Source organism: Balaenoptera acutorostrata, chromosome 12 (genome assembly GCF_949987535.1).
Source record: "Balaenoptera acutorostrata chromosome 12, mBalAcu1.1, whole genome shotgun sequence".
NCBI classification, from domain to species: Eukaryota; Metazoa; Chordata; class Mammalia; order Artiodactyla; family Balaenopteridae; genus Balaenoptera; species Balaenoptera acutorostrata.
In genome coordinates, this window is record NC_080075.1 from 71,571,891 (window position 1) to 71,587,861 (window position 15,971).

Sequence of the window (15,971 nt, forward strand, 5' to 3'; positions counted from 1 at the left end):
TTTGCATGCCCATCAGCACTGTATGGGGAATTCCAGTTCTTCCACATCCTCACCAACACTTGTTGTTAGTGTTTAAAATTTCAACAGCACAGGTTTTGAAGTCAGACAGATTTCAGATTCTAGTTCTGTTACTTGCTAACCCTGTAACTGTGGATGAGTTATCTGTTCTTATAGAGTCCAGCTTCCAGTCTCATTTTAAAAATGAGACTCCTAATACCTTCTTCATGAAGTTGTTGTAAGGATAAAATGTTTAAAGGTAAAGCACCTGGCCTTGGCTACATGATTTATGTAAAACTTGGGAACCAGGAAAAAGAGAGGGATACAAGTTTGAGAGGGGGGAAGAGTTAGACACTTTAATAACAACAGACTTAAAGTTGAAAAGGAATGAACATAGAATTTCAAGTTTGAACCTAAGAGTAGCTTAGGTAACTATCAGATAGAAGCATAATAACTTGCTGACATATTCTAGCTCAGAAACCAACCACACAGTTATCTCCTAAAACCAGTAATGTATTTGTTCTCAATTTTTTTAATTCTTTAAAAAATTTGTTCTATTAGTTTTTGTTCTCAATTTTTAATGTGCACCTGAACCGTTCTAGGTGGAGGTGAGGCAGTAGGATGATAGATTAATGCAAGAAAAAAATTTAGCTAGAGAGTTTTGAAATACAGCTTGCTGCCTGTATGCATCCCTGGAAATTCTGATTCTCATGATTTGGGGCAGGGCCCAGTAATCTGCATGTTTTTAACAAGCTCTCCAGGTGATTCTGATATCAGTGGAACTTGTACTGTATTTAAGCATGTTCTCAAGAGTGCTGTGGAAGGTATCTAATCATGCCATGCCTCTACTTAAAACAAATCCTTCCCTTCTGCCTCTAACATACTGTCAAATGCATCCTGGACAAAGTTCAACTCCTTAGCATGGCTTCCAAGTTTCTCCACAGTTTCCCAGGCTCAAGTACTAAGGAGGATAACACTAGCAGACACTGTTTCTCATCAGGGAAGAAAACAAATCTCCCATTCTCTTTTAAGAAAACACTGCACAGTGTTAATGTGAGGAGGGCACATCTTAGGTCCTTAACAGAAACCAGTTTCGCTACCTGTTTCTTCTGATCAGCTATGAATATTTCCACGTTCCCCAAATATTTTGCCACTCATCCCATAACTCAGACGCTTTTTCTTCCTCCCAATGAAATCCTACCCTTCTTTCATAACTTACTCAAAGGTTCCATTATCTCTAGTCTGAAATCTTCCTGAATTTCTCCTCATTCTGTCTCATGAGGGTCCTTGTATTGTATGCAACTTTACTCAGCATTCACTACATGTGTTTACTTGTCTGTTTCTCCATCTAGCACAGTAGTTCTTAATTGTTCACGCCCACTACCCAGGACAGATAACACAACCCCACCCTTCAGGGATCACTCCATACTCAGGTCCTATTAGGCAGGAGTCCAGAGACCAGCTTTATCTTCAGACCATTCTCTCTGTCTTAGGAAAGCACACTGGGTTGCAAGAGTGTTAGAATGATGGGTTGTAGTGATAACTGTGATTTCAGTTGAGGACTTGTCCCCAAAGAGAATTATATAGGATGACCCATTAGGATGTGGAAGAAAATATTACATTTTCTACTTATTTGCCATTTTAACCTAAAAATAAAGAAGCTGGCCTTCCTAATATTTTCTTTGTGGATTGACCCTGGCATTCTCATGCAAGTGTAACATGTATGGTGGTTTCCTGGGTGTGGCAGTGTGAACCCAGCACAGAGGGATTGAAAGTGGTCCTTTGCTCAATTGTCTACTTTCAACATGCTGTGATGACTGTCCTCCCAGGTCATAGAGTTAGAGAGTAATAGAACCAGAGTTGAAATCTGTCTGACAACAAGCTGTCAGACAAATTAAAGCAACAAGAAGAATGGCAGAGCTGACAGCCATGAGAGTAAGGGCTCATTCAAAGCCACATTGAGAAAGAAAAACAACGATGATCTAAGCAGACCTGACAAGGAGACCAAAAAACAAACAAACAAACAAACAAACCCTACAACCAAAACCCCAAAAACATTGACATTGATGTTATCAAGAAGTCAAGAAGTCTGTATGGAATATGAATTTATAAGCACCTCTTCCTAGTACAAATAAACCCCTCCCTAAGTGCATTATTGTACATTCAGGTTTAAGCTAATGAAATGAAACCACATGGATTCGCAAGACATTTAAAAACTAAGCATTTGGTAACATGTCAGCAAACCACTATATTTTTTTAAAGCAATGTTTGAAATCATAGGGTTTTGAATTCAACACCTCACAAAATTCACTAAACTGACTGATAAATGTTTAGAGGTAATTTTTTTCCTTTTTTTTTTTTTTTAGTTTTCTTACTAGCAGAGGCAAAGAGCCACATGCCATAATGACTAAAATAAAACAAGGGAAACCACACAGTGCAAAAAGAATAGGTACATGCTTGTCTGTGTCCATTGTTGGAAGATGCATAGAAAATATTGCCAAGTGTTAGAACAGATTATGAAGCTTTGGGCATCTGGATAAAATATAGATAAAAAACCCAATATAACTTAGCTTACGGTGTTTGTTGAATTGTTTCAGTTATGAAATATACATACAGTTGCTCTTTCTCTTTCTGTGTGTACCATTAAAAAAAGAAATATGTACCAGTGAAGACATATACTCAACAGAAAATTACTTCTTAAAAAAAAAAACCCTGGAAGCGTCTTCACTAATAGAGGTACTCCATTGACTAGAATAAAAAAGATTCCCAGGTAAGAGTACAAACACAGCACTGTCAATGAAATTCTTTCACTGTATCATTTATTGGCAAGCTATTGCAGCAAAGCCAAAAGCGTACAAAATGAGATAAGATATCATCAATGTGGTTATTGTTACTGGAGCCAGAATTTTAAGTGTAATAGAATCTTTGTAACATTTTGTAAAGAGATGGGGAGTCACCGTGAAAATATTTTGGCAATGTGCTTGTATAAACCATCAAGCCTCAAGATGAACTATACATTTTTAAAATCAATAGACAACTGTTTCAAACTTGCTGACCTTTTCTCTGATGACAACTGGTTGTTGGTAATATGTCACCTAGCAAATATTAAAAACAAACAAGCAAAAAAAACCACTTCACTTCATGGAAAAGGAGAGGAAGTAATTGCTTTCTGAAAGTAAGTTGTAGAGTGTGGTGTGTGAAAATACTCTTTAAAAACAAAGGTAGGGGAGTGGGAGAGGGATGGACTGGGAATTTGGGATTAGAAGATGCAAACTATTATATAGATAATGGATAAACAACAAGGTCCTACTGTACAGCACAGGGAACTATATTCAATATCCTGTGATAAATCATAATGGGAAAGAATATGAAAAAGAATGAATATATATGTATAATGGAATCACTGCTGTACAGCAGCAATTAACACAACATTTTAAATCAACTATAATTCAGTAAAATAAAAAAATAAAATTCAACAAAATGACAACAACGAAGCAAACAAAAAAAACAAAGGTGGTGTTGGGAGCTGGCTTTGAAAACACGTTTGGAAATGTTGCTACTATTATGTGATTCCGCTGCTGACAATGAGGAGCTTCCTCCATAAACTCTCATATCTGTGTACATTAAAAATATCTGGGAGGTAAACTTTTTAAACCTGCTTTTAAAATTTCAAAATGACTTCATCAGTGGAGTGTGAACCCATTTGTGACAAATCGGATACCTTCCAGTTAGTTTGCTAAAACATAAAAAAAAGATTAACATCAGGAAGAAGGTTATTTCATGAGTGACATTCAACAAAAATCTGTACAATTGAATGAGAATCATGACTTAGCACAACCAACCAGGTACATCTTCTGTTTGGAACTATCCATCTTTGTGAGGAATCTTTTTTTTTTTTTAAAGATGAGTTATTCTATTTATTTATTTATTTATTTTTGGCTGTGTTGGGTCTTCGTTTCTGTGTGAGGGCTTTCTCCAGTTGCGGCAAGCGGGGGCCACTCTTCATTGCGGTGCGCGGGCCTCTCACTATCGCGGCCTCTCTTGTTGCGGAGCACAGGCTCCAGACGCGCAGGCTCAGTAGTTGTGGCTCACGGGCCTAGTTGCTCCGCGGCATGTGGGATCTTCCCAGACCAGGGCTCGAACCCGTGTCCCCTGCATTGGCAGGCAGATTCTCAACCACTGCGCCACCAGGGAAGCCCTGTGAGGAATCTTTTTTCAGCCATGATTTTTTTTTTTTTTTTGTCCGTGCCATGTGGCTTGTGGGAACCTAGTTCCCTGACCAGGGATTGAACCGCGGGCCCTGGCAGTGAAAGCACTAAGTCCTAACCACTGGACCACCAGGGAATTCCCAAGCCATGACTATCTTTGAAAGCAAGTTCAGAAAGAAAATTAACCTGAAACAAGGCCTTTGAATAGTCATATCACAAAGCTCTAAATCAAGAGTCTAAAAATAGTGAAACATATTCAATCAAAACGCTGTCCTCCCCCCCAAATATTACTATTTTAGCAAGAGCAAAACCTTTATTTCACCTTTATCTTGTTCTTTACAAATGTCTATTTTTGTGAGTTTTGTGATTGATATATTAGTATAGTTATATACCTATATAGTTTGTAAATAAACATCGCTATATTGTGGTTCACGTGCTGACATTTTTTGCAGGTACATAATCGAAATAGTGTGGCAATCCCTACAGCAGAATGTAAATCCCTTGGAGGTGACCCGAGTCTTCCTCATCCAAGTTTACTCCTCGCCCACACAGAGCACGTGATAAGGAGCCTCAGTTCCATAGGCTGCGTGGCGAACTGGCTGAAGGAAGACATCACTCGGTAAAAATGTTTCCATCATAGGAACAACATAAACATCAACTCGCGGAGGGGGGCAGGGGTACTGAATACATAAATAAGCATTTGGCAGAGGAACAAAAAACATCAAATTTGAATCCTGAGGTGCGTCTATAAATAACACTAATAGGAGCTAAATTCATTGAGTGTTCACTCTGTGCCAGGTGTGTTCCATCCTCAACCCTCAGACCCTCCCCGAACTTTCACAGCAGCCTTGTGAGATATGCCAGCACCAGGCTGGTGTCACAGGTACCTGTGCCGCCTTCTATAAAGAGGGCTGCCCTGGGGACAATTCTGGAAACTGTTTCCTTGTCTCCTCAGGGGATTTCAGACCCAAAGACATACTGATCATGTGCCCTCCTGTGTAAAATGAGTTACAGAAATAGAACTGGAAAAGAAAGGTTGACATGGGGCCTCCATATATAACGATGTTATCATGGATCTGCAGGGCACAGGAGATACGCTCTGAGCTATTTTTCCAGCAAGTGGAAAAAACCAAGCTGCCCTGTAGGCCTCCCTGTGGGTAGGGCATCCTCGGCTCTGCCCCAGGCTCCGGCACTTCCTCTCTAGGGGCTTGACGCCCCTTGGCCTCCTCCTTCCTCTCCCCACAGACAGGGGACAGGGGTGCAGGGAGGTCCTGTCTCACTCTGGCTTTTGAGAGCGCAGAGCACGAAATGGTCTAAGGCAGGGCTAGCTTTTTTATTTCTAAACCTAGACAGGTTTAGAAATCAACTAAAACCAGACTTTGTAACATTACAGCGTCCCCTGGCCCAGTGAGCAGAGGAAACGGCTGCCTCCCAGGTGATTTGGGGACTGGGAGGTGAGAGCCTGCCCTCCTTTGTATCCTGGACCCTGAGATATTCCCCAAGTTAGAGGAACCAAGATGATAACACTTGGAAGGCTGTACTGTCGACTTCTTTCATAGTCCTTTTGGGATATCAGCAATTCAGACAATTCCGAATTGAATTCACTGATGCTCAGAAAGGAACCGTCAGAGGCACCTGAGGCCATGCTGTTCACCTCTGCGTGCGGGACCCAGGGCTGCTGCCTTAATTGTTCTATCCAAGGGAGACGCCTCTTCTTAGGTTACCAGGGGGGAGCCTGAGCTTCAGCTGGAAGGCCAATCGCTTTATTCTAGGCTTAGGTTGAAAATGTTTGGAGAACCAGAGTGGACAACGCACTGCCGAGGGTGGGGAGAGGATTCATGGACATGCTTTCAGCCCAGTTTGCACACAGGAGAGGAGAATAATTACAGCTGCCATTTTATCAAGCTCCTCCTCTGCCAGACCCTTTTCATACATTTTTTTCTCATTTAATCTGCTGACAGCCTTTTAAGGTAGACATTATCCCTGCTTTATTACAGTTGAAGAAATAAGGTCACTCCTAATCATTCAGGACTGGAATCCCTTTTTGCTCCCATCTGATCCCCAGCTCCCCTACTCCCGGAGCCTGCTTGTGCTTGAGACTTTATTTGATCATAAAGAGTGAAGTTCAACTGACTGAAATGCCATCTGGGTGAATGTATTTAGGAGAAGCCTCTGTTTCCTCCCCTCCTTCTTTCATCGTCCTCACTTCCTGCTCACCCAGCACTGTGTGATAGTGTCCTGATGGCAGCACTCTTGTTAATGGATGGGGTAGCCAGGGCCCAGGAGGGGTAGACTCTGGGCCTCCGGGAAGGCACATGTTCCCTTGGCCCTTGGTGTATCACAGTGCCAGCTGCCAGAACAGTGGGACAAGCTTACAGTGACAAGTCTTCTGGACTTTGCATGGAATACAGGGGGGACACACCTGAGTGGCCTCCTATTGCTGAAGCCTGGTGAGCCCTGGCTGCCACCCAACATCACCATGCTGCTCAGGAGCTGGGCCCAAACTGGCCTGCTGCAAGGAGGCTGATTCCTCACCAGCTGGATGTGGGATCTCTTTTTCTTTGCTCGGATCAACTTTGACTTATGTTTACTTCACTTTAGTGACTTTGAACACTCACCAAAGTTCTGTAGGTGGCCCTTGGGTAAGGAACTTCCTCCAACTGGTCACTGAATGAATAAGCAGCTTAATTTAGCTTGGTTCTTTTATAAAACATCTTCCTCCTTCATTCTTGTAACTTAAAAAATATGAACTACACATACAGAAAAAGCCTGAAATATATATACATTCAATTATAAGAATAGTTATCAAGCAAGATCTTGTGAAACTACCACCCACGTTTAGAAATTGCCATTCCAATATCTGAGAAGCCTTCTGTATATCCCTCCTCAATCACCAACCCCTCCTTCTCTCACACGTAACATTACTGGTGTTTCTGATAACGGTTACACTGATTTCCTTTTCTATTTTTAGAAAAAAGTCTCCATGTTTAAATGGAGTCGTCTCCATGTTTAAATGGAGTCGTCTTACATGTGTTCGTTGTAATACTTTCTTCTTTTCGCTCAACGTTATATGTAAGAGTCACCCAAGCTGATAAATGCAGCTGTAGTTATTTTCACTGATGCATAATTCCTCCGTTATATTAATGCACCATGAGCTGTTTTCCCAGTCCATTATTGATGGACATTGACCTCATTGTTTCCGGCTTTATTGTTTTTATAAACAACACTGCCATAAATATTCTCGTACACATCTCCCAAGAGAGACACATTTGCAAATGTTTCTTTGAGAGCCATCACCTAGGGATGGAATTACTGGGTTGCCGGTTTCCACTTGTTCAAATTTACTAGGTTTTTATAATATATCCTGTGGTTTTATATACTTTCGTATAATTTTTAAAAATTAGTTTTCCCCTTAGGTATTTTTTAAAAATCATTTCTTTCTAAAAAGTTTAAAATATGATTCTCATACGAATATAGGATGAACGTATGTCAAGACTTTAACTCAGTGATTAATGAGGGAATTATTAAGATGGTCAAGTCTGATTCAAAGGAGAATTTGAGGAATGGAGATTTATGTTGTTAGCTGGTCAAAGGAATACTGAAATGATGTTGCTAATAGAAAACTAGTTAATGTTCTACAGGGTGATAAAATCATAACCTTGATTTTATCTTTTCTACCAGTCAGAAATCCATTAGTCAACATAACTTCATAATATCTGGGCTCTAATCAAATAGTAAATAGCGAAGTCAAACACAAGTGTATTCTAGATAACTAAATATTTCTTAGACGAGCTTTGTTCAACAGTGACATTAATAGGACACGTGGTCACTCTCCTGCCTTCTTTCCAAGTTTGGGATATTTTTTCTTAATAATACTGCACTTTGCTTCCAAGTTTGTGGTGAGGATCAAATGAGAACGTATAAAAGTGCTTTGCAAACTGTAAGGTACCAAATATATTTTCATTATTAAGGTTGTTTCACAAAGCCCTCCTAAATAATCTATTGGATTTAATATGGGATATGGGAAGGGATATGGGAATTATTGAATACCTATTTTTTAAACTATTGTTTTTATCTAATTTAATTCTTACAAAAAGACTGAAAAGACACCGAATCTGCTTTAGTTTCTCTGTCTGTAAGATTGGGATAATAGTAGTACCTATCTCATTGGGCTGTTGTGAGAATTAATGAGTAATATAGACTTACTGTTAAAAACAGTGCCTGATACACAGTAAATACCCAAGACATGTTGGTTCATTGAGTGTCAGATCTGTTATTTGAACAAATCTACTGAAGATTATTTTTTTATTTTATTTTTTTTAAATTTTATTTATTTATGGCTGTGCTGGGTCCCCGCCTCTGCGCGAGGGCCTTCTCCAGCTGCGGCAAGTGGTGGCCACTCCTCATCGCGATGCGCTGGCCTCCCACCATCGCGCCCCCTCCCGTTGCGGAGCACAGGCCCCAGACACGCAGGCTCAGCAATTGTGGCTCACGGGCCCAGTCACTCCGCGGCACGTGGGACCCTCCCAGACCAGGACTCGAACCCGCGCCCCCCGCACTGGCAGGCAGACTCCCAACCACTGCGTCACCAGGGAAGCCCCTGAAGATTATTTTTAATAATTTATTTTTAGAATTTCCATTTGGTTCTTAGTTCTTTTATAAATCTGCCTTCATTAAAAAATTACCTTAGTCTTGTCTCATGTTTTAAGTTCCTTTTTTTACTAATATACTTTATTTTTAGAGCAGTTTTAAGTTTACAGAAAAATTGTACAGAAAATACAGAGTTCCCAAATACCCCCTCTCTACCCCTGTACAGTTTCTCCTATTATCAACATCTTGCATTAGTGGAGTACCTTGTTACAATTGATGAACCAATATTGATGCACTATTAAAGTCCATGGTTTCCTTTAGGGTTCATTCTTTGTCTTGTACAGTATTTTTGGTTTTGAAGGATGCATAGTGTCATGTATCCAGCACTACAGCATCATACAGAATAGTTCCTTTTATCTTTAATCTTTCAAAATCTGCTTACATATAGTCTGTCTTCAATACTATTATGTAAAATGTGGGTCTAATCCTGTCATTTGTTGTGTCTACTAATTCTCACTGGGATTGTTTCTTCTTTTTTTTTTTTTTCCTAATTAAAAGATTTGCTAGCTGCTATAACTCCACATATACTCTAGCAAAATAAATCTTAGTCCCTATAGTTAATTTTTAAAATCATAGCTTACTAACTAGAGATGGCTGAGTTCTTCAGACCAGTTGGAGGCACAGGAACTCGTGGTGCCATAGTAGCCTTGTGACGATAATGTGTATCCCTCTTTTCTAGATTTTTCTTTTATATCACATTTATTTGCAGTTCAGCCCAATTTACTGCTAGAATCATCTGCTTTGTATTTTTGGGTTATTCCCCTACCCTGGAAACCAGTATTCATTTTGATGAATGTCCCATTATGTAATGAAAGTATAACTCTGGGCCAATTAACTCTTCTGAGTCTTGGTTTTCTCTTCTGTAAAAGGGGATGATAACAGGGATGTGGAAGTTTAACTATCCTGCACCATGTTGCCTGTCATAGTGTAAGCACTCTAAGTCAACTCTTATTGATATTATTTTTCTTTGTACCAATCTTTTCCCAATAGCATTTTAGTCCCAAATCAAATGCAGCCTGGTATTACAACCATTGTAACAATATAATCACTATTAATTCCTTGTCCTTTCCATAGTGTCCCCCTAATCTGACTGTATCTGGCTCATCCATCCTCATTTTTTCTGGACAACATCTTTCTTGGTGTCCCTATATACACACCATGCTCATTCACCTCTCCACTTAGATGGAGTTTTCCCAGTCTCCATGACCCCATTCTTTTCAGCCTCTAACCAAATCACCTCTCCATTCTTCAGAGCTCAATTGAAGTTCCATGTCCTTTGTGAAGTCTTTTGACCAAGTTTAATCCACACTCATCTTTCTTGAACTTGAAAGCCTCTATGGAGAGTACCGCGGAGTGTAGCTTTCTCAGGATTTGGTGGTTTTGTTCCTGGTGTGGCCGTGATTGTCTTCCTAACTAGATTGAACATTTTCCTATAGGAAAAGGACATGTTCCAGTGTATATATAATACCACCAGGTTCAAGTAAGTGCTCTCATGTATTTTTAAATTTTGGCTTTTTAGTGTATATTTGGTGGGAATTTGGGGCCTGGTTTGTGGTTGTGTCCCTCCAAAGAGGATTTCTCTTTATTTCTGCAAAGTGTTCCTTGGTTACCAGCCTGGGAACCACACCTTTCATTAACTTTTCAGACTGGGGGCACCTGGATTACTCAGGTAGTGTAAATTGCAACCCCCAACCCAAGTGAGGGGAGACGTGTGGTTATGAATTCCATGGTTCTTTGAAGTAGGAGCTACTGGAAGGGAAACTTAAGGGATTAAAAAAAAAAAAAAAAAAGTCGAACTCTTCGACTTAATGAGTTATCTTGGTTGTCACACTGTGTTAAGCCAGGAACACAAGCTGGGATTGGTGGTTCTTTAGGGTATGTGATATTGTTTTTTGTCCACGGGAAGAAGTGGGGCAGGTATGCTGTTCCCTTTGTACAGAAGCAGAAATTGAAACCAGCAGAAAGCTGGGACTGGGTAGGTCCTCTGCAGACTCTATTTTTGCCAAAGAGAAACAATATGATGACCCTTCATGAGAGGAAGGCAGGCAGTCTTCGTCCATACATTACTCCCCAGTTCCCAAACCCATCTTTGGACCCCTCCACACCCCCAGCAGTCTAGACCCTAGCTCAACTCTTCATAGAGGAGAAGACAACCCACTTTCGTGGGTGCAGTATTTTAGAGTTACAAAGCACTTTTCTACAGCTTCTTGTTTTTTAGCAGTGCTGGGAGACAGGCAAAATGGGTACTCTCATTCGAATTGTATAGATGAGGTGTCTGAGAAACTGGGACTTAGGCTGGTGATGGGATTTGCTGTGAAAGCCACACATTCAAATGGTACATCTGGGATTCTAACTCATTTTCTTTGTCATCTCAGGCTTTGGGGTCAGAGAGGTACTTAGATCCTGATGATAATGGATTTTTGTTTGTTTTTTATTGAGGTGAAATTCCCATGACATACAATTAGCCATTTTAAAGTGAACAATTCAGTGGCATTTAGTACATTCACAGTGTTGTGCAATCACTATTTCTGTCTTCAAAAATGTTCATCAACCCCTCCCTGGGTTTTTGTGCTGAATAAAAGAGCTTATCTGTGTAAGACATCCAGCTCAGGGCCTTGCCCCTGCTAGGGGCTGAATGAAGGAAGCCTGTGTTATCAGACTCTCTCTAGCTCTCTCATAAACCTGGTAATGTAGAAAGAGGAATTCTTTCCTAAATTTAGCACCTTGAGAAAATCAGGTTGAGGATATGTGAAGTATTCATGTCCCAATCCTTTTTTAAAATGACATTCCAAAATTGCTCTCTTCCAGGAAACCTTTCCCAAGGAACTCCTATTCTTGAAAGCAGACATATTTACCTGCCACTGCCCCAGGACTGAATCACACCCTGTCACAGAGCATCTTGTATTTTTGAAAGAGTTCATCTCTTGGCCAGGCCGTGATATGCACAACCTTGGAGGTACCACAGTGCTCTACCTTGTCCTGGGTACAGAAAAGATGCATAACAGGTATGTGTTGGATGGTACTGAGTGATGGCAGGCAAGCTCCAAAATTCCAGCCAAACCCTGGTGACCAAGGTTTTTCCCACATTTGAAATAGTGGTTTTGGTGATTGAGGATATGCTTGTTGGGTGCCAGTCTGGGCTCAGGTTGGCCATCCCTTGGGCAGCTCTGGCTGAGACAAGACAGGAAAGGTCCCAGCTCTCACATCTGCGCCACACAACAGGTTGGAAGGCGAGAGCTTCAAGCAGGCAAACCCAAGAATAGAACGGCTTTGGCCTTTATTTAAATGTGCCAATTCCGGGATCATAGGTCCCAGGCCCCAAGAAGTTGTGACTGTCCTTTTGGCTTCCTACATTACCAGGTGTTGAAGCGAGTGACCTCCGTAGTGGCCAGGGGTGGCCAAGGTAGAGAGCTGGTGAGGAACGTGGCTGGGGAATTCAGGATGAGAGCCCGCACAGGTCTGGAGGGCCTAGAAGTTCATAGTGTTCAGACTTATGGGAGGATTTTCCCTCTGGCGACCTCTTAGGGCTCTCCAGGCCATCACTGTGCCGACACCAAGCGCAAGGCCGCCTCCTGCTGCCACTGGCATGGCCCAGGAGGGCACTGAGGAGTCTGCTTTAGCCTGGTCTTGGAGCAGCCGACTGTTCCTCAGGGTGCGGATGTAGGGGTGCTCCTGTGGAGGAGGAGAGGGTCAGGGGTCACGGCCTGAAAACCACCCATCTGAGGCTTGCGTAGTCCCCACCCCAGAGATGGTGCAATAACCTTGTTTCCACAGCTCACCCCTGTTTGTAAAGCTCCTTCATCCACACTGTGCCCCAACCCCCTGAATAAGGAGGAGGATCCAAAGTGGTCAACACCCAGCTATAACCTCCTTTCCTGTCAACTCAGTTTTCAAAGATTGGGAACTGATAGGTGACCCATGGAAGAGAGTCCTGGGGAGCTTGCAGAGTCCCCACCTCTGTTTCCTCTAGGCCGCCCCTGGACAGCTATTCCCATCCTCCCATCCCAGGAGTGCCCGTGAGCGGGGAAGGTTGGTGTGGAAGGACAGCGGGTTCTGCAGTAGGTTAAGAACCCAAATGTGAAGGGCCTGCCTTCCTGGATCCTTTCCTTCCCCCCGGTGAATGCTGGTGGCATGGTGGCCGTGTGGAGCCCTGTGCTAGAACTGGGAGAGGGCCTGAGGGTTCAGATGTGACCTCGCTCGCTCACAGTCCAGTGGGAGATAAGACATGTTCAGAAACAGTCACATCACAAAGGAGCCTGGGTCAGTGCTTGTGAGAGGTGCACACAGAAAAGAGAGACCAATGCTGATGTGTGTGTCTGGGGCGGGAGTGGTAGGGTGAGATAAGGAGAACAGTAGCCCAGAGAGGGCAACATCTGGGCCTTGCAGCATGTGAAAATTTCCCACAGGCGGAGATGGGGGATGAGCCTCCAGAAGGAGCAGATGGCAGAAGCAGATGCACAGACGGGGGCTGTCGTGGGGCTTCTCTGGGAAGCCGCTCCATTTTCCAGGAGCGGAGTGTGTGCCTAAGGTGATAGAGGAAAGTGGCCCTCTTGTCTGGACTCTCCTCCTTGGGCGCGGGGACCAGGGAAGGGTTTCGACAGCCTCGACAAGACTGGAATTCCTTCCAGGTGGGCCACTCTGGGTCTGGCAGCGATTACAGGATGGACGGAGAAGGGAGAAAGGAGAGCTGGGGAGACAAGGTTGGGGCTTTGTCCCTGGTCCGGGTGAGGGCGGTGCGGGCCTGGACACTGGTGGTGCTGGAAAGCCAGGAAGATGATGCGGGCACCCAGAACAGACACGGCGTCTTATTTCTCTTTTCCTCCCAACCCCCAGCTTCCCAGGAGCGTGCCTGGCATGGGAGGGCTCCTCGACGCATGTTTAAGACAGAGGATGCCACAGACCCTCCAGGGTCATGGGGGTAATGAGGTTCTGGCCAGTGCTCGCTCATCTGCCTCCCCGGGCCTCGTCCTGCTTCGGTGAACCCATTCCTTTGTCCCTTCCCTCACTCCTGGCTGCTGCTTCCTGAGGACCTGAGAAGTGTCGGGGCAGCCAGGAGAGGTGAGATTTGAGAATAGTGGTCGTGAATGAACGTGCACGATGGTAAAGCCTCCCAGGGGACTTTTGTACCTCCAGATGGCCAGGACCTCCCCCCTCCCCCAACCCAGGCACCTGTTCCACTCCAGACAGGCAGGACCTTACTCACAGGGGAGGGGCACTTGAGTTTGGTTCGGCTATAGGTGAAGTTGTTGGAGGTTGTCTTTTGACCCACGGGTTCCAGCTGAAAAGAGAAAAGGAAACCTTGGTTCCCTCCAAAGCTGGGAGAGACCTCCCTGTCGGAGGGAGGAGAATCTCACACCAGATTCCCTCCCTTTGCAAGGCTGAAAGCAGCAAAGGGGCAAGACCCATGGCAGACACTAGCGGCCCTGGGGCCAGAGCTGGACCTGACTTCTGACTCACAGACTGACAGGTCAGAGTCCATCAGAGGAGGGGGCAACCCTGAATCTGTGTCCTGGATTTACTAAGGAGGACACTGAGGCCCAGGAGAGACTGACCGGTCCAGAGGCTGCAGCGAGAGAGTGGAAGGGCAGGGCCCAGGACCTCTACCTCCTGCTTTCCTTGTGGGTAGTTGTGACTGCAGACACTGTGCATTTTCAACTTTATAAAATGGTGATAATCATTATTTACCAACTTCTTGAAGTGTCTGGGGATAGTCAATTTCAGGAAAATTTTGAAAACATTCTGGTTACCATGATTCATGACTATGCTTGGCTTGTCAACCTTAAGAAATTGGCATTTTCTCACTTGAGCTACTACTTTCGTGTGCTTTCTGCATAGCTGAAGAGATTTACTTGAAACCTCCCGGGGAGCAGCTGTGGTTCAGGGAGCTTCTGCTTCATGCTTTTGACCCTGGGACCCTCTGAGAATGAGCTGGAAGCTGCCGTGACTCCCTCCCAGCATCTTGAGCCAGTCGCCTGCCCCCTGGCAGCATGTGGCCAGCACCAAGGAGAGTGTATCCCTGGCACTCACTTACCCAGACTCTGTCCTGAATGTCTAGCGTCCACCCATCATATGATCTGCTTCCCTGCCTGTTCCTGACCTCATCGGCTCCTGAACCCCAGGTACTGCCCAGAAGGGAAGGGAAAGTCCACTATGCCGGCTAATGACCACACCTGGCCCGTGACCTTGCTTTTAGTTGTCTTAAAGCCTTTTACACCTGTCTGTTGGTAACAATGAGAGGAGGAAGGGCTGCTCTGGTCTTGGGAGAGTCACCACGGTGACTGGACAGAGCACGGCGGGCACATCCACTGGGGTCCTGGCTCTGCTGATAATGAGCTGTGTGGTGCTAGGCGGGCTCCTGAACTGCCCCAGGCTAGGGGTGGGGCATTAAACCATGACCAGACCACTCCACGTCCGGTGTTGTGAGCAGTCAGATGAGAAGATGAAACACGTGTGAGCGGGAGGAGGCTTATGGAGGTAAGATAGCATTTTTCCTACTGTAACAGAACCACCTAGTGACAGAACAAATGCTACAGATCAGGTTGGCTGAGTCCCAGTGGTATTCCAGGAACCCAGGAACTAACTGGTGTGGAGGAAGGTAATGATCATATGGGTTTGATGACTGTATCAGTTTCTCCCTTTCTACTGGTTCCTCAGCATCGGTGCACAGCCTACTCTATTTCCCAGCCTTGAAATCCCCTCCCCATCCCACCTCCCCTCCAGCTGCCTTCACCATTACTCCTCATAACTCTAGAAGAGTTGTTTGTAGCCCCTGGTTGCACTTCCCAACCTCCCGTTCTCTCTAACACCCATTCGGTAGGTCTTCAGTGTCTACCACTAGACTCAGCTCTGGTCAAGGTCACCAAGGACCTTGCCAGATTCAGTGGTCACTTATTTTGGCTTCATCTTGCTTGACTTTTCGGCAGAATTTGTCAAAGTCGATGCCTCCCTTTCACAACACTTCTCTTGTTTCCCTCCCACCTCCCCCTTCTCTCCTTCCCATCAGTCGTTGGGTCAAAAGTTGGAAGAAAGCCCCAGGCTTGGTGGTTGGTCCTTTGCTCTTTTCCACCTATTCTTTCTCTAGGAGCTCTCAGAAAATCCCATGGTCTTGAATACCAC

General features: G+C 44.0%; 1 protein-coding gene across 1 annotated transcript in view; it reads right to left on the reverse strand.

Annotated features, from left to right (window-relative positions):
- Positions 1-11,744: 11,744 nt before the first annotated feature.
- Positions 11,745-15,971, reverse strand: part of PLB1 (phospholipase B1) — a 125,169-nt gene continuing 120,942 nt past the window's right edge. The window contains exons 57-58 of the mRNA XM_007191426.2: positions 14,059-14,133; positions 11,745-12,527 (exon numbers count right to left, since the gene is read on the reverse strand). Of these exons, the coding sequence (XP_007191488.2) occupies positions 12,324-12,527; positions 14,059-14,133 (279 nt within the window). The 3' untranslated portion in view covers positions 11,745-12,323. The remainder of the gene's footprint in view (positions 12,528-14,058; positions 14,134-15,971) is intronic.